Source organism: Hyperoodon ampullatus (genome assembly GCF_949752795.1).
Source record: "Hyperoodon ampullatus genome assembly, chromosome: 1".
In the NCBI taxonomy this organism is placed as follows: Eukaryota; Metazoa; Chordata; class Mammalia; order Artiodactyla; family Ziphiidae; genus Hyperoodon; species Hyperoodon ampullatus.
The window spans coordinates 82,533,075-82,558,798 of record NC_136914.1 but is presented as its reverse complement, the minus strand read 5'-3'; the positions used below and the strand labels follow the sequence as shown (position 1 = coordinate 82,558,798).

Genomic DNA, 25,724 nt, shown 5'->3' with positions numbered 1-25,724 from the left:
TAAGTAAATGAATGAATGACGTTCTTACAACCTGGACATAACTGACATTCATCATTTCACTTTTGGTGAGTACATTGTGGGTTTATATTTACTCACATAGATTGGTAAGTGTACGAAAATAGCTTCAAATTCAGATGAGAACAAGACCCCTTTACTTCCTGAGATCATTTCTTTATTCTTTCTTGTTTAGAAGATAGTTTGAAAGTGCTTGTTAGAAGATAGTTTTCTTAGTGGAAAGTGACTCAAAAATGAAGAAGTCTCAGTTCAAGGCCTCCCTTTTATAAAAAAGGAAGTGAGTATGAGGTAAACTGTATAAACAAAGTACCGCAGAGATGAAACTTAAACCAGGAAGAAACATGCCATCAATGTACTTGATGAGAACACATGTGTCATGTGAAGAGACATGACAAATACAGCCCTCCTTAAATTACTTTTGGCCATGGTGATCACGTTCATTTTAATTTTGCCAGAATATTTCAAGACACCGAATGGTGAGTATTTAATTACAATCTATTTTTTCTTTTTTAATTTTTAAAACTTATGTCAGCTAATGGTTACAGGAAAGGCCTTTTTTTTAGTACATGTTGTGTGGGCTGAAGTTCTATGTCTGAAAAGCTAATAAAATGAGATTGCAATTTTAGTTGACTGTTATATAGTACAGTATAGTACAGTACTTAAGTATTGTAGAATACAATAATGAAATGAAAAAATGAAAAGAAATACTTGAAATCTGTAGTCTAGCTTTCAAACATTGAGTTTACAATAATCTTATCATATGATTTTGCTCTTTGAAAGTTTCCTTCAAAACAGTTTTAAGTATGCTTTTACATTCTAGAATTATTTTATAGAGAAAGTAACATTCACTATGTTAAAAATGCTTGAATTCCCTCTATCACAACGATTTCATGCACATCACTTACTGTCACTTTATGGAAATGTATTTAGATTTTTTTCAAAATAAGATGGGTGCAAATTTAAGCAGGTGTATGCCTGTGCATATTTGCAACTAGAGAAAAATGGAACAAAATTAGCTTTGTGTATATTTCAGAAAATTGTGATATTGCTGAAACCTAGGGTAGGAAAATAAATAGATGTAAATTTAAACTATGTTTATGTGTCAGTAAAAGATTTGAAAATATATTAGTGTGATTGTTTGAATGGTAATTGTGCTCCCTAGCATTTTATAAGAAAAAATAAACAGAAAATGTTGTGTTCTATCATTAAAAAGTTATCATATGAATTTGATTAAAATCAGAGAAAAGCTTATATTTCATGACTTTTTGCAATGATTATTTGTTGTATATTATTATATTGTATATAATATATATATGTATATATTGTATATTATTATCTATTATATTGTATATAATATATATACATGTATATATTGTATATTATTATCAATTATTATTTATTATATACATAATACTAAGTGGCCAGATGAAAATACTTTTGCTAATAACATTTGGTAACATATTGCAATGATTATTTAATATTGCATATACATGATGTGAAGTAGCAGATAACATTTTTTTGATAAATAAACACTATGAATGTCCATTTTGTGAATAATTGAATTTTTCAAATTATTCTTGGTTTTCTGGCATTATGTTGCTTAGATTAAGCAATCATAGCATACATTTTAATTCTTGATTTCACTGAGTGAAAATATAAAAGAAATAGTTAGAATTGGAATGGAGATAACCTATTTCAATTTTTAAGCTATTGTGGGCTGAGGGGTAGCTCATTTAATAGCTGTCTAAGGTAGGTCAGATAGATGTATCTAGCACCTCCAAAGAAAATCAGGTTGGATCTAATGAAAACCAGGTAATCAGTCTAAAAGATTTAATGATCTATTTGCTAAGTATTGATTAGTGTTTTGTGAGAACTGGTGACTACAAGAGCATGTTAAAAGTTTTTCTTTTGGGGGCAGATGTCTCGACAATAATCAACCATCATTGATAATGATTTTGTACTCTTAGCTTCTTAACTGATTACAATAGCTTCCAATACTACCTTTACTGCCTCCTAAAATTTAAAATACCCATTTCTCTTTTCCTTGTCCAAGAGCAACGTAGATATTTCCTCCAACTCTTTTTAGAGTGATGGATTTATCTGAGAATTTTGTTTGAAAGGAACTCTCCTTGGAACCAACAAACAAAACTGTTTGAAAACCACCATTTTGTCCTAATATCATTTTGTGGTAGAAGGAATTTTGCACAGAGCTGCCATAAATGAAAAGTTGATTCTTAGGCAAAATGTTTTACACATGCAATAGTGTAATAATAATGCTTTATATTTTATAATGGTTTATGGATCACCAGGAGCAAGTTTATATAGCTTCATTTTATACAGTTCTACATTGATTAAACTAAGGGCACATAATTGTTTTGTCTTTTTTTTTAATAATTTTTTTTTTTTTTTTTTTTTTTTTTTGCGGTACACGGGCCTCTCACTGTTGTGGCCTCTCCCATTGTGGAGCACAGGCTCCGGACGCGCAGGCCCAGCGGCCGTGGCTCACGGGCCCAGCCGCTTCGCGGCATGTGGGATCTTCCCGGACCGGGTCACGAACCCGTGTCCCCTGCATCGGCAGGCAGACTCTCAACCACTGCGCCACCAGGGAAACCCTAAAATAATTTTTAATCACAATAAGTTGACTTATGAAATGAGTTGACTTGTTAACTGATGTATTTCATAAAATAAAATATCTAGTAAGATTATTTAGAGGATAGGATAAAAGAGTTCCAGAAGTGCTAAAATTAACCTTGACAGTTTCCCATGTAGTCTTACCCTTCCTATCAGTTACTTGTGGCTTTTTTCCATTCTTATATTCTATTCACTTTAATTTCTAAGATGAATATTATAAAATGATTTTTACTTGCAAATTATTTATTGATACACTGTCTTTAACATGTTGAATGAATTCAAAAGGAATCTTAATGAGGAATAATGTATTCACCAGGTTTAATGGATTTGATTTCAAAATAATAAATCCTCTGAGGCCTAAGTTAAAAATAGAGCACTGTGTTTGATCATTTTTCATCAAGAATGTATCTGAATAATCATTACACAGAATATTCAATTATTATAATTACATAGTATAAGCTATTTAGTCTAACTTTAGCAAAGATGGGGAACTTCTTTAATGGTGTTTGGGACTTTTAATGACTTTGCATTGGTTTGCACTGGCAAGATAGCTTATTCTAGTTTTCCGTTTATTGGAAAGGCAGCTTATACTAAGACACAGTAGTTAATATAATGGTTTCATACTCTTATATTGCATTAGATAATAGAGATATGAAAGGGTATGGATATATATTTATTCAGAGCTTCTTGAAATTAAGGGAGCTGGGTTGTTCCAAATAAGAGATGTTTTATCAACCTGCTTTAGGTGGACTTACAGTGTTTAAGAGAGAGAGAGAGACCTGGTTAACTCATATAAATCTCAGTGATCTTTTATTTATTTATTCTTTCACTTATGAATAGTGTCTAACTGTACTAGGAACCCAAGGCTACAAAAATGAAGGTAATTCTTCCTTCAAAAAGTTTCAGTCAAGGGAAGGACTGACTGGTAAATAATTAAATACAATACTGTAATCATGAAAATAGCAACGTTAAAAAGATGCAATGGGAACATAAAAGTCGCTTCCAGTCCTGTCTGGGGGAGGATGTTTCTTCCATTTTCATTCACAAAGAGAAATAATTGTCAGAGTTCTAATGATCACCTAATATTTCTTCTTAGCTACTTGCAGGAGCACTTTCTAAAAGAAGCAATTGTTATTGATTTTCAAATAAAATATACTCGTATTTATATCTCAGAAATTCTTGAAGCCAGAAATTTTAGTGAGTTATGTGAGTATATTCCTGACTGTGGTGATGAGGACCAGGAATAGCACAGATGAAAACACCTCATACCTAATTTCATCTAGCTGTTTTGACTTCCTCTCTTACTTTTAAGAGCCAAACTGGCATACACTATGTTTACCAGCTTTCATTTCCCTTCCACTTCACACTTTCTGATGGAAATGGCTGTATAGTGAGCAGTGAAATGGAAGAAAACAAAGGATAAAGGAACCTCAAATACAAACTATAGGATAAACCCTGAAGTATATGAGCGTATGTACACATTACTTATGTCTATATTATAAAGACCAGTGTAATCAGGGTAACTGCAATTAATTTGAGAAATTCTTATCTTAGTTCTCAATAAATGGGCACTTTATTTTCTTATTGGCTGATGCATTAATAATTTAATCAGTAATCCCCAATCAGGTTCAGGATATAGTCATGACTATTAAAAAAAGTTTTTAAAAAATTTAACAAATATTTATACATACATATGCAGGTACTATATACCAAGTACTTTTACATATAATAACTCATTTTAACTCATTAAAGATTTCAACTCATTAATGGTGAAGCATCATTCTCAAGGGAGACTATTCTGAAAATCTACAGGAAGAAGGAATAAGCCTAGATGGATAAATTTGCTTTTATTTAAGATTTTATTTCTTACTGAATTTTCTGAATCATTATAGTTTTAAAATGGCTACTAATGGACATGGTATTTTTACATATATATCTTAGACATACGTACTGGCAAAAAAAGTACTGCTGAACATAATGCTTTTCACTGCTTTGGCAGAATTGGCCTTATTCTCTCATAGGTGAGGTTACAATACCAATAACCCTAGCTTGGGAAGCTTTCTCACTACATGTCTCATTCATTTGCATTGGTAGATAAATGTTCTCTCGGAATATCTTTTTTGTTTTTATAGAAAAAAATGGCTTTCTCTAAAACATTAATATGGTGATGTATATTCCCCTTATACTGCTCTGTTTCTTTTCTCCATAGCACTTACCACCTATATTATTTACTTATTTATTGCTTATATTTTTTGTTGCCTGATTTCTCCAAATAGAACGTAAGCTCAATGAAAATGAGGTTTTTTGTCTGTTTTGTTCATATTTCAATCACTTAGGATGTACCCGCCACATTAGAAGGCACTCAATTTGTGCTTAAGTGAAATTTCTGAGTCATATTGTAAAGGCAATTAAAAATATTATAAAGGAAATAAAAAAGAAAATGCTTTCTGGAAGGAAGTATTTCCCATCAGACCCTCACAACCATCTTTTAATTTAGGTAGGCCAGGCATTATTATCCTCATCTTACATTTTTGAAACATAAAATTTCACCACAAACCTAGAACTTTTAGGTTGTGCAGCCTCTGAAATTTATTTCACAGAATATTTTACTTAAAAGATATGCATCACTTTACCCTGAATCATTTACCTACCATTTTTTCCCCCAATGCAGAATTTCACAGTGTGCATTTACTTCCCTTGTTTTGACAAATAAAACCAGTAATCTCTTTCTTATGTCCCAAACCTGCCATTCATATATAGCGACCATAGGTTAAAAGTGATCCCAAACCTTGCCCCTTCCTCCTAGGAAATATTTTATATTGTCTTTCCCAAATGAACTCTGAAAAAATCTATATTCTCTCTAGACTGCCCTTTTCCTAATCTGGTTACCACCATGGATGTATCATCCATACACAACATGATATTTTTTCACCCTTTCCTGCTCAGTATTGCTAGAGAAGCTTCAACTATTGTACTCAAATGGAAATATAATTGAGTTTTTGCTATTGAAATTGATACTCTTTTGAGTCTATGCCAGTTGTTAAAGAAGCAGACCTGTGACCAAAGGAAAGCAATATATATTAACTAACATCTTTGTAAATTAGGCAGCTAAGCCATGAACTTCTATCCTGGCAACCAATGTGCGTATTTTAATTCTTGTGGAATAGAAATTTATCATGGCATATCTTTTATGCTGTTTATGTGGTTAGAGACAAGAATATTTTAATTAAAAATTTTAAATTTAAGTATAATTGACTTACCATATTATATTAGTTTCAGGTGTACAACATAGTGATTTGATATCTTTATATATTACAAAATGATTGCCACAATAAGTCTAGTTACCATCTGTCACCATATAAAGTTTTTACAATATTATTGATTATATTCCCTATGCTGGACATTACATCCCTGAGAGTTAATCTCTCTCATCTATTTCACTTTTCCCCTCACCCTTCTCCCCTCTAACAACTACCAGTTTGTTCTGTATGAGTCTGTTTCTGTTTTGATGTTTGTTTTGTTTTTAGATTCCACATATAAGTGAAATAATACAGTATTTGTCTTTCTCTGTCTGACTGATTTTACTTACATAATACCCTCTAGGTCCATCCATGTTGTCACAACTGTCAAGATTTCGTTATTTTCTATGGCTGAGCAATATTCCATTGAATATACAATTGACCCTTAAACAACACAGTTGTTAGGGGTGCTGACCCTCCTTAAAGTAAAAAATCCGTGCATAACTTATAATTGGCCCTCCAAACATGCAGTTCCTCCACACCCACCCACTGTTCTGCATCTGCAGATTCAACCAACTGTGGATCTTGTAGTACTGTAGTATTTACTATTGAAAAAAATCCATGTAGAAGTTTGGACCCATGCAGTTCCAAACCTGTGTTGTTCAAGGGTCAACTGTGTATACCACATATTGTTCATCTATTCATCTCTCAATGGATACTTAGGTTGCTTCCATATCTTGGCTATTGTAAATAATGCTGCAATGAATATAGGGATGCATATATCTTTTCAAATTAGTGTTTTTGTTTTCTTTGGAAAAATACCCAGAAATGGAATTTCTGGATCATATGATAGTTCTGTTTTTATTTTTTGAGTAACCTCCATACTATTTTCCATAGTGGCTGCACCAGTTTACATTCCCACCAGTAGTGCACAAGGGTATCCTTTTCTTCACATTCTTGCCAACACTTACTTGTTGTATTTTTTTTTTTTTTTTTTTTTTTTTTGTGATACGCGGGCCTCTCGCTGTTGTGGCCTCTCCTGTTGCGGAGCACAGGCTTCGGATGCACAGGCTCAGCGGCCATGGCTCACGGGCCCAGCCGCTCCGTGGCATGTGGGATCTTCCCGGACGAGGGCACAAACCCGTGTCCCCTGAATCGGCAGGTGGACTCTCAACCACTGCGCCAGCAGGGAAGCCCTATTTGTTGTATTTTTATAACAGCCATTCTGACAGGTGTGTGGTGGTATCTTATTGTGATTTTGATTTGTATTTACCTGATGATTAGTCACGTTGAGCATCTTTTCATGTGTCTGTTGGCCATCTGTATGTCTTCTTTGGAAAATGTTATTTGGGTCCTTGGCCCATTTTTAATTTAGTTGTTGGATTTTTTCCTGTTGAATTGTATGAGCTCTTTGTAATATTAACCCCTTATCAGATACACTGTTTGCAAGTATCTTCTCTCATTCAGTAGGCAGCCTTTTCATTTTGCTGCTATTTTCCTTCACTGTGCAAAAGATTTTTAGTTTGACATAGTCCTTTTTGTTTATTTTTGCTTTGGCTTCCCTTGCCTCAGGAGACAGATCCAAAAATATTAATAAGACCAATATCAAAGAACTTACTGCCTATGTTTTCTTCTGGAAGATTTATGGTTTTAAGTCTTACATTTAAGTCTTTAATCCATTTTCAGTTCATTTTTGTATATGGTGTGAGAAAGTACTCCAGTTCGATTCTTTTGCATGTATCTGTCCAGTTTTTCCAACACTGCTTATTGAAGAGGCTGTCTTTTCCTCATTGCATATTCTTGCCTCCTTTGTCATAGATTAATTGACCATTTAAGTGTGGGTTTATTTCTGAGCTCTCTATTCTGTTCCATTGATCTATGTATCTGTTTTGTGCCAGTAATACTCTTTGATTACTGTAGCTTTGTAGTATAATTTGAAATCAGGTAGTGTGATACCTCAAGCTTTTCTTTTTTAAGATTTTTTTTTTAAACTATCCGGGGTCTTTGTGGTTTTGTGGTTCCATACAAATTTTAGAATTATTTGTTCTAGTTCTGTGAAAAATGCCATCCTTGCATCTCTGGGATAAATCCCACTTGATCATGGTGTATGATCCTTTTAATGTATTGTTGACTTTGGTTTGCTAATATTTTCAGTGATACTGGCCTATAACTTTCTTTTTGTTTTTGGTGGTGTCTTTATCTGGTTTTTGTATCAGAGTGATGCCGTCTTTGTAGAATGAGTTTGGAGGCATTCCTTCCCTTTAAATTTTTTGAAATAGTTTAAGTAGGATAGGTATTAACTCTTTTTAAATGTTGGGTGGACTTTACCTGCAAAGCTCTCTGGTCCTGGACTATCGATTCTTGGGAGTTTTAAAGTTACTAATTCAATTTCATTATTGCTAATCAGTCTGTTCATACTTTCTATTTCTTCCTGATTTGGTCCTGGGAGATTGGACGTTTCTAGGAATTTATCCATTTCTCTCGGTTGTCCTTTTCATTGGTATATAATTGTTTGTACTAATCTCTTATGATTCCTTTGTATTACTGTGATGTTGGTTGTAACTACTGTGATTTTATTTATTTGGGCTGTCTCTCCTTTTCTCTCTCTCTCTTTTTAAAATTTTATTTATTTATTTGTTTGTTTATGGCTCGGTTGTGTCTTCGTTGCTGTGTGCAGACTTTCTCTAGTTGTGGCAAGCAGGGACTGCTTTTCGTTGCAGTGTGAGGGCTTCTTATTGCGGTGGCTTCTCTTGTCACAGAGCATGGGCTCTAGGCACGCAGTCTCAGTAGTTGTGGCACACGGGCTTAGCTGCTCCACGGCATGTGGGATCTTCCCGGACCAGGGCTCGAACCCATGTCTCCTACATTGGCAGATGGATTCTTAACCACTGTGCCACCAGGGAAGCCATCCTTTCCTCTTGATAGTCTGGTGAAAGGGTCATCAATTTTGTTTATCTTTTCCAAGAACCAGCTCTTAGTTTCATTGATCTTTTCTGTTTTTTTTTTTTTCAGTCTCAATTTCATTTATTTTTGCTCTGATCTTTATGATTTTTTCCTTCTGCTAACTTTGTCTTCCTTTTCTGGTTCCTTTAGGTGTAAGGTTAGATTGTTTATTTATTTTTCTTGTTTCCTGAGGTAAGCTTATATTGCTATAAACTTTCCTTTTAGAACTGCTTTTGCTGCATGCCATAGATTTTGGATTGTTGTGTTTCCATTTTCATTTGTCCAGGTATTTTTTGATTTCCTCTTTAATTTCTTCAGTGACTCATTGGTCACTTAGCATATTGTTTGGCCTCCATGTGTTTGTGTTTTTTGCAGTTTTTTTCTTGTAGTTGATTTCTAGTCTCATACTGTTATAGTCAGAAAAGATGCTTGATAAGATTTCAATCTTCTTAAATTTACTGAGACTTGTGTTGTGGAGTAGCATGAGATCTATTTTGGAGAACATTTTATGTTCACTTGAAGAGAATGTGTATTCTGCTGCTTTTCTATGGAATGTTTTATGTATATCTATTAAGTCTATCTGCTCTAATCTGTTGGCCAGTGTTTCCTTATTGATATTATGCCTGTATGATCTGTCCATTGATGTAACTGCGGTGTTAAAAGTCCCTCACTGTTGTTGTGTTACTGCCAATTTCTCTCTTTACATTTGTTAATATGTGTTTTATGTACTTAGGTGCTCTTATGTTGGGTGCATATATGTTTAGAGTTGTTTTACCTTCTTGGATTGATCCCATTATCATTACATAATGTTCTTCTTTGGCTCTTGTTATAGCCTTTGTTTTGAAGTCTATTTTGTCTTATATAATTATTGTTACCTCAGTTTTATTTTTCATTTGCATGGAGCATTCTTTTCCATCCCCTCACTTTCAGTCTGCGTGTGTCTGTAGATCTGAAGTGAGTTTCTTGTAGGCAGCATGTATATGGGTTTTGTTTTTGTATGCATTCAGCCATGCTATATCTTTTGATGGGAGCATTTAGTCCACTTAAATTTAAAGTAATTATTGATAGGTATGTACTTACTGACATTTTGTTAATTGTTTTGGGGTTGTTTTGCAGTCCTTTTTTGTTCCTTTCCTCTTCTTTTGCTCTCTTCTCTTGTGATTTGATGATTATCTTTAGTGTTATGTTTGGGTTCCTTTTTCGTTTTTTGTGTGAGTATCTATTATGGATTTTTGGTTTGTAGTTACCAACAGGTATATATGACAACCTATAATATATGTAATTGTTTTAAGTTGATGATCTCTTTTTTTTTTTTTTTTTTTGGTGGTATGTGGGCCTCTCACTGTTGTGTCTTCTCCCGTTGCGGAGCACAGGCTCTGGACGCGCAGGCTCAGTGGCCATGGCTCACGGGCCCAGCTGCTCTGCGGCATGTGGGATCTTCCCAGACTGGGGCACAAACCCGTGTCCCCTGCATCGGCAGGCAGACTCTCAACCACTGCGCCACCAGGGAAGCCCAGTTGATGATCTCTTATGTTTGCATGTATTATAATAACCCTGCACTTTTACTATCCCCCAAATGTTTAATGCCTTTGACATCATATTTTACATTTTTTTGTTTTGTGTATCCCTTAACTACTTATTGTAGATATAGATGATTTTACTACTTTTGTTTTTTAACCATCATAATATAAGTGGTTGATCTACTGTTTGCTTTCACCAATGAGATTTTTCCTTTTGTAACTTCATATTTCTAGTTGTGGTCTTTCTTTTCCACTTAGAGAAGTCCCTTTAATATTTCTTTTCTTTTCTTTTTTTTTAGATGTTGGGGGTAGGAGTTTATTAATTAATTAATTTATTTTTTTGCTGTGTTGGGTCTTCGTTTCTGTGTGAGGGCTTTCTCTATTTGTGGCAAGTGGGGGCCACTCTTCATCGCAGTGCACAGGTCTCTCACTATCGCGGCCTCTCTTGTTGCGGAGCACAGGCTCCAGACGTGCAGGCTCAGTAGTTGCGGCTCACGGGTCTAGTTGCTCCGTGGCATGTGGGATCCTCCCAGCCCAGGGCTTGAACCCGTGTCCCCTGCATTAGCAGGCAGATTCGCAACCACTGCGCCACCAGGGAAGCCCCTACTATTTCTTGTAAAGCCAGTTTAGTGGTTCTGAACTCTTAGCTTCGGCTTATCTGTAAAACTCTTTACCTTTCCTACAAATCTGAATGATAGCCTTGCAGGATAGAGTGTTCTTGGTTGTAGGTTTTTTTCCTTTCATCATTTTGAATATATCCCTTCTGGCCTGCAAAGTTTCTGCTGAAAAGTCAGCTGAGAGTTTTATGGGAGTTTCCTTATACATAACTAGTTGCTTTTCCCTTGCTGATTTTAAGATTCTCTTTATCTTTAATTTTTGTCATTTTAATTATAATGTATCTTGGTGTGGAACACTTTGGGTTCATCTTATTTGGGACTTTCTGTACTTCTTGAACCTGGATGTCTATTTCCTTTCCCAGGTTAGAAAATTTTTTAGCTATTATGTCTTCAAATAAATTATCTGCACATTTCTCTCTATCTCTTCTCCTGGGATCCCTATAATGCAAATATTAGTATGCTTGAAATTGAAAAAAATTCCTTTTTTCTGTTCAACTTGGATGATTTCCACTACTTTGTCTCCTAGTTTGCTAATCTGTTTCTCTGTATCATCTAATCTATTGTTGATTCCTTCTAGTGTGTTTTTTATTTCAGTTATTGTATTCTTTAGCTTTTGAGTTCTTCTTTATATTTGCTCTTTGTTAAACCTCTCACTGTGTTCATTTATTCTTCTGAGTTCATTGAGCATCTTTATGATCATTGCCCTGAATTCTTTATTGCATAGATTGCTCGTCTCAACTTCACTTAGTTCTTCTGGGATTTTGTCTTTTTCCTTTGTTTGGAACACATTCCTCTGTCTCCGGATTTTGCCCAGTTCTCTGTGTTTATTTATATGTATTTATTAGGTCATTTACATTTCCCAATCTTGGAGAAGTGGCCTTATGTAGGAGAAGTCTCACGGGGCCCAACAGAACTCTCCTTCATGGTCACTGGAGCTATATGCTCTAAGGGGTACTTCCTACTTGGCTGTGTGGGCCCTTTTGTTGTTTTGGGGCCAACTACTGTTTGCACTCTGGTAGGCGGGGCTGGCCCCTGGCTGGTTGACTGCCATGCTCTGCTTGTGTGGTGCCAGCTGGTGGAGCCAGGCCCTGGTGCAGGTGGCTGTGGGGCCTGCGGGGGCCTGGTGCTAGTGGCTGGCCTGCTAGTGGGTGGGTAAGCCTCTGATGCTAATAGGCTGGAGGGAGGACTCCAAAATGGCACTTTCCTGCACCTGTGTTCTTGTGGTAGAATGAGCTCCCACGAATGGCTGCCACCAGCATCTATGTCCACAAGCAAGAATCCCAGGTGCTTCCCACGTTGCTGGGAGGCTCTCCAGGATCAGCCTGACCCAGGCTTCTTTCAAATTACTACTTCTGTGCTGAGACTTAGGGGGTGTGAGATTTTCAGTGGAGTCTCTGTTTCCTACAGCCCTCTGACTCTCCCATATATAAACCCCCTCTGGCCTTCAAAGCCAAGTGGTCTGGGAGCTCATGTTTTTGGTGCAGAAACCCTGGGCTAGGGAGCCCAAAGTGGGGCTCAAACCCCTTGCTCCGTGGCAAGAACCTTTGCAGTTGTGATTATGCTCCCATTTGTGGGCCACCTACCTGGAGGCATGGTCTTGACTGTACCACGTCTCTGCTCCTCCTTCCCATCTAAATGTGCTTTCTTCTCTATACCTTTAGTTGTGAAAAATCTTTTCTGCTAGTCTTCAGGTTGTTCTCATTGATAGCTGACCTATAAATATTTGTAATTTTCATGTGCCCATGGGAGGATGTGAGCTCAAGATCTTCCTACTCTGCCATCTTGTCTACACCTCTGGCAGCTAATATTTTTAAATTGCTGAATTTAGCTACAGAATATCCAGTAATGATGAAAGATCTTTAGAAACAATTGGCTACGTTTTGTTCTGTTTGACTATTTTTTTAAAGACATAATTTACATATAATAAAATGGAAAGGTCTTAAGTGTTCAGTTTCATGAATTTTCACAGTTGTATGCACCTATCTATCACCCCATACAAGGTACAGATTGTCATCACTCTCAGGAAGATTCCTTCTGCTCTTTCCGATCAACTCTCCTTCCAACCCCATGGCAACTTTCTGGCCTAGCTCACCATAGTTTAGTTTTGTCCCTTCTTATACTTGGTGTATATATATATATATATATATATATATATATATATATATATATATATATTTTTTTTTTTTTTGCGATACGCGGGCTTCTCACTGTTGTGGCCTCTCCCGTTGCGGAGCACAGGCTCCGGATGCGCAGGCCCAGCGGCCATGGCTCACGGGCCTAGCTGCTCCGCGGCATGTGGGATCTTCCTGGACCGGGGCACGAACCCGTGTCCCCTGCATCGGCGGGCGGACTCTTAACCACTGTGCCACCAGGGAAGCCCCTTATTGGTATATATTTTTTAAAATATTTATTTATTTATTTATTTGGCTGCACCAGGTCTTAGTTGCGGCATGCGGGATCTAGTGCCCTGACCAGAGGATTGAACCCAGGCCCCCTGCACTGGGAGCATGGAGTCTTAACCACTGGATCACCAGCGAAGTCCCTTATACTTTGTATAAATGGAATAATCACAAAGTATCTACTTTTGGTCTGGCTTCTTTAGCTTAGTATAATGTTTCTGAGATTTATCTGTGTTATTGAGTGTATCAGTAGTTCCCTTCTGTTTATTGCCAAGTAGCCCATTGTCCAAATACACTACAATTTTCCTTTCAACCACTGGGTTGTTTCCAGTTTTTGGCTTTTATAAAAATGTGGTTATGAATATTCTTCTACAAATCTTTGAATAAATAAATGTCTTCATTTCATTGGATAACCATCTAGTAGTGAAATAGCTGAGTATATTTAATTTTATAAGAAATCACCAAATGCTTCTCCAAAGGAGTTGTACTCACTATAACTCATGGTAAAATTTATCTTCTCTGGTTTATATCTAATATATTGGAGCAATAACACTTAGAATATATATATTGTCTGAAATAATCCATGCTTCCTTAGAGTTCCCTGACAACTGATTAACAGAGGAATAACCTAGGTATTGGGAAAGTATGACATAAAGTAGTTTCTGGAGCTCCTATTGTGGGCCAAACAATGAAGGTTTTATTATAAATTCTCACTTACTTTTGAAGGTCAGCAGATAGATGAGACTTCTGTTCTTGCAGTCATACTTTGAAAAACACTTCTGGCACAAAATATCTAAAAATAAGAGATAAAACATATTAAAAACTTTAAAAATACATAGTTGAACTGATAAGAAAATAAAGAAAACTCCTTAAAGTTGGAAAATGACTAGAAATTACAAATCTAGGTGGATAAGCAAGAGTGAAGAAATTGGTCACCTCAGGAGCATCTACCAATTCCTGGTGGTTAGAGTCTCAGTTTCATTGGGCCATACATGGGCAGGACATGTAAGTCTGGGACCCAAAAGATGATATGCTCCATGAAAGAGTAATCAAGGAATATAACCTGTTGGTTTCTAAGTAAATTTTGTAAGGAAAAAATTCCTTTGAGGGTCTGTGAACACAAGATGGTCATAATTTGGATACTGAGGTTCATTGTCTATGAGGTGTGAAAAGTCCAATCCAAAAATTTAATTTAAAGTGATTTTGGATTAATGGTGCCATTAGACATCAAGTAGAGGCAAACACAATCCTCTCTGGAGGAAAATACCTTCAAACCAGGTCTCAGATATTCCTGAATAAAATTCTAAGGAACATGTGCTACTATCAAAAATCATAAAACATAGTAAGACTCCAGTTGACAAGAGTCAACAGAAACAACAAATATAGTCGGATCTTTAAAGAATTCAGATATCAGAATTATGAGATAGAAAATATAAAATAAGTATTGAATTTGTTTCAATACATTAAAAATGGTATCAAAATATATGATTAATATATGATTAAGAAACAAGATTATTAAATATAACCAGGCAGATTTGAAAAAGAACCCTACTAGAAATTCTAATTACGAAAATGTAATAATTTGAAGTAGAAACACAAGGAATGCAATAAATAGATTAGATGCAACTGAATAATGAATTAATGAAGTGGAATGTAGATGTAAGGAAATTACTTAGAACACATTTCAGAGAACCAAAGAAATAGAAAATGTGAAACAGAGTTGAATTAGAAATAGCTCTCCATGGGAGAACAAAGGGAGATATTTCTAACTAAACCTATGAAAGGAGAAGAGACAGAATGGGGAAAATGTTTGTAGAGATGTGGCTGATAATTTTACAGAAGCAATGAAGAACACAAATCCTCAGATTCAGAAAACCCAATAAATTCTAGATAGAATAAATAAAAAGAAATTCTGTAGAACATGAAACCTAAAGAGATCTTAAAAATAACCAGAGATAAAGGCAGATTGTCTTCAAAGGAACAATAGTTAGGCTGAGAACTCACTTCTTGAAAGCAACAATGAAAATCAGAAGGCAATGGAATAATGTCTGCTAAGTGCTGGGGAAAATTATTGTCAGTCTAGAATTGGTGAGATATATATCTTCAGATGAACAAAAACAGGGAGTGTATAATCAGCAGATCCTCAGTGAAGGAACTGCTAGAGAATTAATTTCAGGAGAAAGAATATAATCCCAGGAGAAAAGACAGAGATGAAAGAAGAAGTGGCAGGAAAAGAACCCTCAACAACAATTATAAACATATGAATAAATACAAATAAAGCTTGAAAATATTACTGTATAAAACAAAATTAACTACTAATTTGTGTGTCAATGAAAAAACAAGCATGTACAAAAATAGCATTTAAGTCAGGAAGAGTTAAAGTATTCTAAGATCATTATATTGTTTGAAAGAGGGTAACATTATTGATTGGCTTTAGACTTGTTAAGGATGCATGTTAAAAATTACTAAAATAATAGAAATATAGTGTCTAACCTACAAATAACTAAAGAGAAAAACAATGGAATTTAAAAAAATCATTAAATCAATAGATAGCAAGAAAGGTAATAGGGAAAGTGGTAAAAATAGAAAGCACTAAATAATATGAGGGAGTTAAATCCAAATATATCAATGATCTCAGTAAATGTAAGTAGGTAAATCGATCCAGGTAAAGAGGCAAAAAATTATCAGGTTAAATTTTAAAAATTTCAGCAATATGACATTTAAACGAGATGCACCTAAAGCATTAGAATATGAGAAAGATAAAAATAAAAGGATGAGAAAAATATAAGGTGCAAATAGTAATTGAAGAAAGCACGTATCACTGTCTTAATATAAGATTTAAGATCAAAGTCATTATTAGCAATAAAGAAGGTCAGTATGTATGGAAAAGAGTTCACTTCACAAAAATATCTATCAGTTCTAAATTTGTATGCCCCTAATGAGATAGCTTAAAAGAGACATTTATAAATTCATTATTAGAGTGGGAGATTTTAAACATGATCCTCCAGTATAAAATATAATCAGACAGATAATAAGAATACAGATGATTCAAACAATTTATATAACTTGTTTTATCTAATGACATATTTAGAATACTTAACATCTGGAAATACATATTATTTTGGGTCACTTATGAAACATTAATACAAATTCACCACATACTAGGTTATGAAAGTAAGTAAGCCTCAATAAATTTCAAACCATCTTTAATATATATTTAACTAAATGCAATTAAGCTAGAATCTAGTAACAAAAAGAAAACTAAAAACAAACACTGTATTTGGAAATGTAAAAAGTTCACTTCTGAATAACCCATGGATGAGAAGAAATCATAATGGAAATTAGAAAATGGTAAAAATTAATGATAATAAAATAACATCTATTAAAACTTGTGGGATATTATAAAAATGGCAGATATTTAGAAGAAAATTTATAGCTTTAAGTACTTATATGTAAGATGTCAGAAGAAGGACAGTGAGATAAACCCAAGGAAAGTAGAAGGCAGGAAATAATAAAGACAAAAGCAAAAGTCAATGAAATGAAAAGATACAATAGAAAGGATCAATAAAGTCAAAAGTTGGTTCTTTGGAAAGACTAATTAAATGGACACACTTCTGGAATGACGGATGTATTCGTTTCTTATGGCCACTGTACAAATGACCACAAACAGTAGCTTCAAACAACACAAATATATTATCTTACAGCCTGTAAAAGTCCCACAGAGTTCTCACTGAGCTAAAATCAAGGTGTTAATAGGGTTACATTCATTTCAGAGGCTCTAGGAAAGAATACATTCATTTTCTTGTCTTTTCCAGCTTCTGGAAGCTGCCTGCTTTCTTTGGCTTGTGGCTTCTTTCCATCTTCAAAGCCTGGGATGGCCTGTTGAGTTTTTCTCCCATCTGACACATGTATGATTACATTATGCCCACCCAGATAAGCCAGGATAATTTCCTTATTTTAAGACCAGTTCATTAGCAACTTGAGTTCCATCTTTTGCCTTAATTCCTCTTTGCCATGTAATATAACATATTCACAGGTTCTGGGAATTAGGATATGGATATCTTAGGGAGGCCATTATTCTACCTACTAAAACTGAATAATCAGAAAAGAGAAGGCACAAGTAACAAATGTTAGGAATGAAAAAGGGACATAGAAATTTAAAATATAATGAGATTATTATGAATAACTTTAAGTCAATAAATTTAACGTATAAAGACACATTTCTAGAAAAATATAACTTACCAAAACTTACTTGGGAAGAAATGGAAAACCCAAGAATCATACAGCAATAAAGAAAATTGAACCAGTGGTTTTATTTTCCTGAAAAAGCACTAGATTCAGATGCTTTTATATGCAAGTTCTGTCAAACTTTCAAGAAATGGATTGAACGGATAAATGCAATTTTATTTTTATTTATTTATTTATTTATTTTAACATCTTTATTGGAGTATAATTGCTTTACATTGTTGTGTTAGTTTCTGCTGTATAACAAAGTGAATCAGCTATATGTATACATATATCCCCATATCCCCTCCCTCTTGCATCTCCCTCCCACCGTCCCTATCCCACCCCTCTAGGTGGTCACAAAGCACCAAGCTGATCTCCCTGTGCAATGCATAAATGCAATTTTATAATAAAACTTTTTAGAAAATAGAAAAAGGGGAACATTTTCCAATTTATTTTTAAGGCTAGTATATCTTAGTATCCAAACCCAACGAAGACAAAAAGGAAAACTTTACAGGCCAATCTCATTTATAAATATAGGTAAAAAACATTTAAACAAAACATTAAGAATCTGATTAAAAAAAAGAATCTGATTGCAGCAATGTACAAAAATGATCAAATTAGATTTATTCCTGGAATGCAAGATTGAGTTAGCATTAGAAAATCTAATAATGTAATTCACTGTATTAACTGATTAAAGAAGAAAGACTATATAATCATCTCGATAGTTGTTGAAAGAGCATTCAATTATATTCAACAACGCTTATAATTAAAAACTCTTAGCAAACTAGGAATAGAAGAGAACTTCCTTAAAGTGAAAGAGGATATCTAAAAATGATTATATATCACTCTCAGCGTTGAACATCATAAGCATGCAGGAGCAAGCAAGGATGTCCGCTCTCAACACCTCTATTTATCATGGTACTGGAAGTCCTAGTCAGTGCATTAAGACAAGCAAAAGAAATAAAAGGTATAAGGATTGAAAAGCAAGAGATAAAAGTGTCATTATCTGCAGTCAACATGCATATCTGCAGAGAAAACTCAAAAGATTTATAGGAAAAGTTAAAATTAATAAGGAAGTTTACAAAGTGGTAAAAAATAAAATTGATATCCAAGAGTCAACTGTATTTCCATGTACCACTAATAAACAGAAAACGTATTTCTTGAAAGATACTATTGGCAATAGCAACAAAAAATAAGGTAGCCAGGAGGAAATCTAACAAAAGATATATGGGACCATAATGGTGAAAATTTGGAGGCTTTATTAAAAGATATCAAAGAATACCTATATAAATAGAGAGAAAGAAAAGAAGAAAGGAGTGATAGGAGAAACTCAGTAGCATATCTTTTTTCTCCAACTGATTTTGAGATTCAAGTCAGAATCACAACTGGGTTCTTCACTGAACTTAGTTAGCTGATTCTAAAATGTATTGGAAAGAGCAAAGGGCCAAGAAGCACTAAGATGTTCCTAAAGAAGTGAGCAAGGTGAGGGGATTTTTCCTGTCAGATATAAGAGCTTTACAGAGCAAAAGTAATTAAGTCAGTAAGATATCTTTGCCAAGATAGAAAAATGGACTGATGGAACAAAATTGAGAACCTAGAAACACAGTCATACATACATGGATACTTTGATAGATTATAGAGATGTCATTACAGACAGTGGAGAAAAGATAGACTACTTAATAATTGGTAGTACGATTATCACATGTGGGAGAAATTAATCTGGTTTCCTACTTCATACTGTACACAATATCAGATAGATTAAGAACTTAAACATAAAAGGCAAAACTTCAAAACTTTTAGAAGACCATGTGGGTGAAGATCTTTTTAAAGGAGAAGGATTATTTTTTAAATAAATTTATTTATTTATTTATTTATTTTATTTTTGGCTACGTTGGGTCTTCGTTGTTTCACGCGGGTTTTTCTCTAGTTATGGCGCGTGGGGGCTACTCTTTGTTGTGGTGTGCAGGCTTCTTACTGCAGTGGCTTCTCTCTTTGCGGAGCACGGGCTCTAGGTGCGCAGGCTTCAGTAGTTGTGGCACACAGGCTCAGTAGTTGTGGCTCGTGGGCTCTAGAGCGCAGGCTCAGTAGTTGTGGCGCATGGGCTTAGCTCCTCTGCGGCATGTGGGATCTTCCCAGACCAGGGCTTGAACCTGTGTCCCCTGCATTAGCAGGCGATTCCTAATCACTGTGCCACCAAGGAAGTCCAGGAGAAGGATTTCTTAAACAAGACGCAAAGCACAAATTGTAAAGAAAATGATTGATAAATTCAATACATTCAAGTTAAGAACTTCCTTTAACTAAAAGATCATAAAGAAAATGAATGGACAAGGTACAAACTGTGAGAAGATATCTTGATAAAAAATGTAAAGAACTTCTTAAAATTTTAAAAAGGAAAGTTAAAAACTCCTAAACATTAATAAGGAAAAGACACACAACCTACCGGAAAAATGGAAAAATAGAAAAAGTAGGGAAAAACAGGAAAATACACTTTTAAACCATGATGAGGTTCTATTTAACATTCACTGAACTGTCAAAACTTGAAAAGTGCTGGCCAAGATATGCGTCAATGGGAAACCTTTACACACTGCAGGTGGGAGATTAAATCGGTCCAACTGCTTTGTATAATGATTTGGCATTTTCTAGTAAAATCAAAGATGTGCATACTGAATACCCAACAATTTCATTCAGTATGTATGCTAGAGAAACTTCTGTATTTGTGTACCAGGTGACATGTTCATGAATATTCATAGTAGCACTATTTTAAAATAAGCTTTATTGAGATATAATTTACATATAATAAAATGCTGCCATTTTTAAGTATAAAGTTTGAGGTTTGACAAATGTTTACAGCAATGTAATTATCAACACAATCAAGTTATACAACCTTCCAGTACCTCCAAAATGTCCTTCTTTCTCCTTTGCAGAAGAACCCTTCTCCCACTATCAATATAGTTTTCCATTTTCTAGAACTTCATATGAATGGAATCACATTAGTATATAGTCACTTGTGTTTGGCTTCTTTCCTTTGGCATAATGCATTTGAGATTCATCCGTGTTGTTGTTTGTATCAGCATTTTCTTCCTTTTTGTTGCTGAGTAGAATTTCATTCTATGGATATGTCAGGAATTGTTTATATATTCACTAGCTGTTGGACTTTTGGATTGTTTCCAGTTCTTAGCTATTATAAATTTTAAAGGTGCCATGAAAATTCATGTACAGGTATATGTGTGGACATATGTTTTTATTTCTCTTTTGTAAACTCCTAGGAGAACTGTTGGGTCATGTGCTAAGTATATGTTTAACTTAAAGAAAATAAAAATGTTTTCCAAAGTGGTTGTACTATTTTACATTCCTACCAACAATGTATGAGAGTTATGGTTCATAGCAATATTATCCAGAACAGCAAAAATAGAAACAACCCAAATGCTCACTGTCAGAAGAATAGATATATAAATTGTAGTATATTCATTCAAAACGTACCACAAATAATTAACTACAGCCATGTGTAGCAACATGACTAAAACATATTCTGCAAAAAAAACAAGTCATAGATGAATACCTACAATATAGTCCATATATATGTATACAATATGCTAATGCAACAAAATTCAATGTGGTGCTTAACCTCTGTGAAAGAAGGAGTATGTAGGGGCAGGGAGGGATAGGGTGCTTCAGAGATGTTGCTAATATTCTATTTCTTAATCTGTGTGATAGATACATGGGTGTTCGTTTATTTTTATTATTCTTTAACTGGAACAATACATTTTATATATGCTTGTATATGATATATGTTTACAGTAAAAGTTAAAAAAGAAAATAAAGACAGTTTAACCTTACTCTTTGCTTTTCTTTAAAAAGAAAACATCATTGACTTGGGCATTTGTCCTATAACTGTAACTTATTTTCCTAATTCTACTTAGTATTCTATATCCTTATCTTGAAAGATTGCAGTCTTAGTACTGGAGTAATTCTGGAATGCGTTTCTATCTCTGGGAGTGAGAATTTAGATGTCTGACTTTCAGCAATATTAATGGCAGTAGTTAAATTCATATATCCTTGTTTATGAAGATGAGAATACAGCCCACCTGATAACAAAAATCAATGAGTAGAATTCATTTATTTCTTAAAATTATACTGGGGAAGGATATGTCCTGTATTTCTTTCTTTCCTAATTGAATTATTTAAAACTAATATTTAAAAACCATCATAAAATGACCTCATAGCCAAATACAAAGGATATATCTCAACAATTCTAGAAAGCCAAGTTTGTCACTTAATGGATAAGAAGACTGCAATATTGACAGTAAAAATTTCTCTATGACAGTAAAAATTTCTCTATCTCCCTTCTAGGTTATAACATAAGAATATAAATTCAAGAAGTTGAAAATTTCATAAGATGAAAAATGCCAGTGAGGAAAATGGAAAGATGGCAAGAAATAAGTTTTTCATGTGTTTAGTAATACAAAAAATCTACAGATTATAGATTCCTATCAAATGGTACATTCCTATCTTCTTTTTGAGACATTATTATTGAAGACAATTTTTTAAAAAATTAGTTTTAATTTGATTACAACTTTGTTTACAAATATATTGAGACATTACAAAATTGTGTATTTGACTAAAATACAATCTCTACCTCCCAAAACTTTTATAGCAACTCAAGTATGAAATGTGTTTATAGCTGGAAATTACATGTGAATTATTACAGAAGCAATTTCAAATGTAGAGGGCTGGTAAATGAACCTTTAATTTATTAAGTAATAAAAATATAATCATCAGTAATGAAACAATTATGAAATTACTATCAGTACAAATTCAACAAATAAAAAATGTGTTTTAATATCAATCAATAGTTTGATTTTCTTTTATGTTTGAATCAAGATGTATGACTAGGAGTAATCATTCTTAGAAATGAAGTAATTCTTCCATTGTGCTCCACATTATTTAGAAAATTTAAAAAATATATTTTGCCCCATATGATTATGAGAAATGGTAAAGAAAGCCACATAAATGTGGAACTGAGCGTGTCAGCTATTTTCTCATGCTAGTAAATGACTGTCAAACTGAGAATATCTGAAAGAGGTTACCTATTCCTTAGTTTATCATTACTGCTCCATAGGGATTCCCAATTTTCATATAGTGAGCTTTAATTACTCATGTGGATTAAATCTTACATAATGTCATCTTAAATAAAGGATGAATTTAAAATTTTTACTTTGGAATATGGGTTTGCATTTTAATAATATACATTTGAACAATTTTCAAAAATATTTTCATATATATCACTTGATGCTACTATAACCCCACAAGGTTAGCAGGATCTTGTTATTATCTCTATTTTGCTAATGAGAAAATGAGACTTGTGGAGACAAAGTAAATTATTCAGGTATCTTTGCTAATAAGAGCTTTAGCACTAAAGTCTTTGTCTTTTGCTTTGAACTCAGTCTTCCTTCTATCATGCCATTATTTCCAAATCTGATACTTGTCTTCAGACCAAAATAAAAATTATGATGTTATCCTATTAAATTTCAAGTAGGTTGAATAACGGTCACCCAAATATATCAGGTGTTACTCTCTGGGAACCTATAAAGATTCCCTTATAGGGAAAAAGGGTCTCTACACATGTGATTAAGTTAAGGATCTTGAGATGGGGAGATTATCCTGAGCCTTATCCCGGTGGGACCTAAATCTAATCACAAGTGTCCTTATAAGAGAGAGGCAGAGGGAGATTTGACACAGACAGAAGAGTAGGAGATGGAGATACAGAGGAGAAGGTAATGTGACCATGGAAGCAGAGAGTGGAGTGATATGGTCACAAGCCAAGGAATGCCAACAGTCCCCAAAATTTGGAAGAGGTGCAAGGTCTTCAGAGGGAGTGTGGCCTTGGGAACGCCTCGATTTCAGACCAGAAACATTGGCATTGCACTTCTGGCCTTCAGGACTGTAAAAGAATAAATTTCTCTTGTTTTAAGCCACCAAGATTGTAGTAGTTTGTTACAGCAGCCCTCAGAAACTAATACAGAGATACTGTTCAAGTTTTCCATTCCCTGTTCAACTCCACGCAATTCACTTGAACTTCTATTTGGGAATAGATGGATTCAGAGGAAACTAAGGTTTCTCCATTAAAACTTTCCTAGAAAAGAGAATGGTTACAATGCTAGGGTTTCAAAGATCTCAGCAGGACTTCTCTTCTCTGAAAATTAATAGGGAATGTTGACAAATTAAAAAAAATATATTTAAATGGACTAGATATTGTTAATTCATGTGAAAACAAAGTCTTGTCAGTGATAAACTGAAATGTACTGAATCTGCCTAAGAAAAACTGGGAGCTTATTGTGTATTCATTTGAATGCCAAAAACTCAAAATTTTACAGTAAAGAAAGTTGTTTTTTGTTTTGTTTTGTTTTTTCCTTTATAGGAAACACGTTGGAGCTATCATGCCTGGAAGTATGCTTACAACCTAATTTCACCTATTCATTCTCCTCTTTAAATTTTTCTTTCGTGACTTTTCTGCAACCAATAAAAGAAACTCAGACTATTATGGGAATCTTTCTAAATCACTCCAGTTTTCAAAACTTCACCAGGATTTGCCAAGACATCACAAGTGAATTTAAAACGTGCTGCTCATGTTTGGCTTGTGAGTCCAAAGGAAACATGGATTTTATTTCTCAGGAACAAACATCAAAAGGTAAATGCAAAAGAAAAGTGAGAATTAAAATTATCAAGGATAAATAACCATATTCTGTTAAAATGTATTAATAATACATCCCAATTTTAAGTCTAGTGGCCCTGGAACACTCAGCCGTGTGGTGCTTAATGAGTGACTTACAGGCTTTGAGATAGTATAATAACTTGTTCTTGGTTTACTTTGATTTATCAAAAAATCTATGCTTAAAATACATCAAAATGCCACTATAATCCATGTACATTTAATGGTTAAAGTATTATTTAGCAAGCTCTCTTCAAAAGTACTGAAAAAATTCTAAGTAAACTTGCAGGTTCTCATATAAAATCACACTTTGATTCCCCAAGGAGTCATTGAATCCTTGATGCATCCTTATAAATAAAAAAAATTTGGATATAGACATGCACACATAGGGAGAATGCCATGTGAAGATGAAAGCAGAGATCAGGGTGATGCTTCTATGACAAGGAACACTAAAGACTGCCAGCAAACCACCAGAAGCTAGAAGAGAAGCATGGGACAGGTTGTTCCTCACAGCCCTCAGAAGGAAGGAACCTTGTCAACACCTTAATCTTGAAAGTGTAGCCTCCAGAACTGTGAGACAATAAATTTCTGTTGTTTAAGCCACCCATTTTGTGGTACTTTGTTATGACAACCCTAGCAAACTAGTATAATGTGGGATGGGAAATATTGTTGTGACCATTTTGGAAAATAAAATCTGTCCCACAAGTCATCAGGGAAATGTTTTCTTTTTCTTTGAGATGCTCCAATTTTATTTCAAACTCACCTGGTTTTCACTCTCTGAAAAAATGTAAGCACTGTAATTGTTATTTTTAGTGCTGGTAACTTCTTGTTTCTACTCTTTTTTGTTGTATAGGAAGGAGGGGATTTAGTTTTGAGTTGTATGTGTTTTCTTACTATGTATTACTATTTTTTGTGAATAACATTTTCCTAATCTCTTTCTAGTTCTTATCATGAGAGGATCAATGGAAGTGAAGGCAAATGATTTTCATTCACCTTGTCAACATTTTAACTTCACTGTAACTCCTATGGTTGACCACTTGGAGGAATATAACATTACCTGTAATCTAAAAACCCACACTAGAAGGTCAGCAATCAAAGAGGAAGATCCACCCAAGGAAACAGATATAAACCATACTTGTAGAATTATGGAACACCCGAATAATTGTATAAATATTTCTTTGCACCTAGAAATGGATGTAAAAAGTAAGTTTTTAAGGAAATTAGAGGGAAAAGGAGAATGGAATATAGACACAAAGTTAAGTAAGGACTGTCACATTAACTGCATTGTAAGTCGAATAGTTGAAGAATTTTATTGATGAAATAGCAACGCTGGAAAGAATGTTAGCCCTTTATCTGTTTATTTTTCTTTCAAAATGTGCTTTTTGTGGAGCCCAGCTGTACTCAGAGGTGGAGGAGACATCTAT

At 34.3% G+C, this 25,724-nt stretch overlaps 1 protein-coding gene across 2 annotated transcripts in view; it reads left to right on the top strand.

The window, feature by feature from the left end:
• Positions 1-403: 403 nt before the first annotated feature.
• Positions 404-25,724, top strand: part of TMEM156 (transmembrane protein 156) — a gene marked incomplete at both ends in the record, with an annotated part of 49,810 nt that continues 24,489 nt past the window's right edge. For both annotated transcript variants that reach the window (XM_079700463.1, XM_079700462.1), the window contains 3 exons: positions 404-491; positions 24,010-24,279; positions 25,243-25,503. In XM_079700463.1, the coding sequence (XP_079556589.1) occupies positions 404-491; positions 24,010-24,279; positions 25,243-25,503 (619 nt within the window). The remainder of the gene's footprint in view (positions 492-24,009; positions 24,280-25,242; positions 25,504-25,724) is intronic.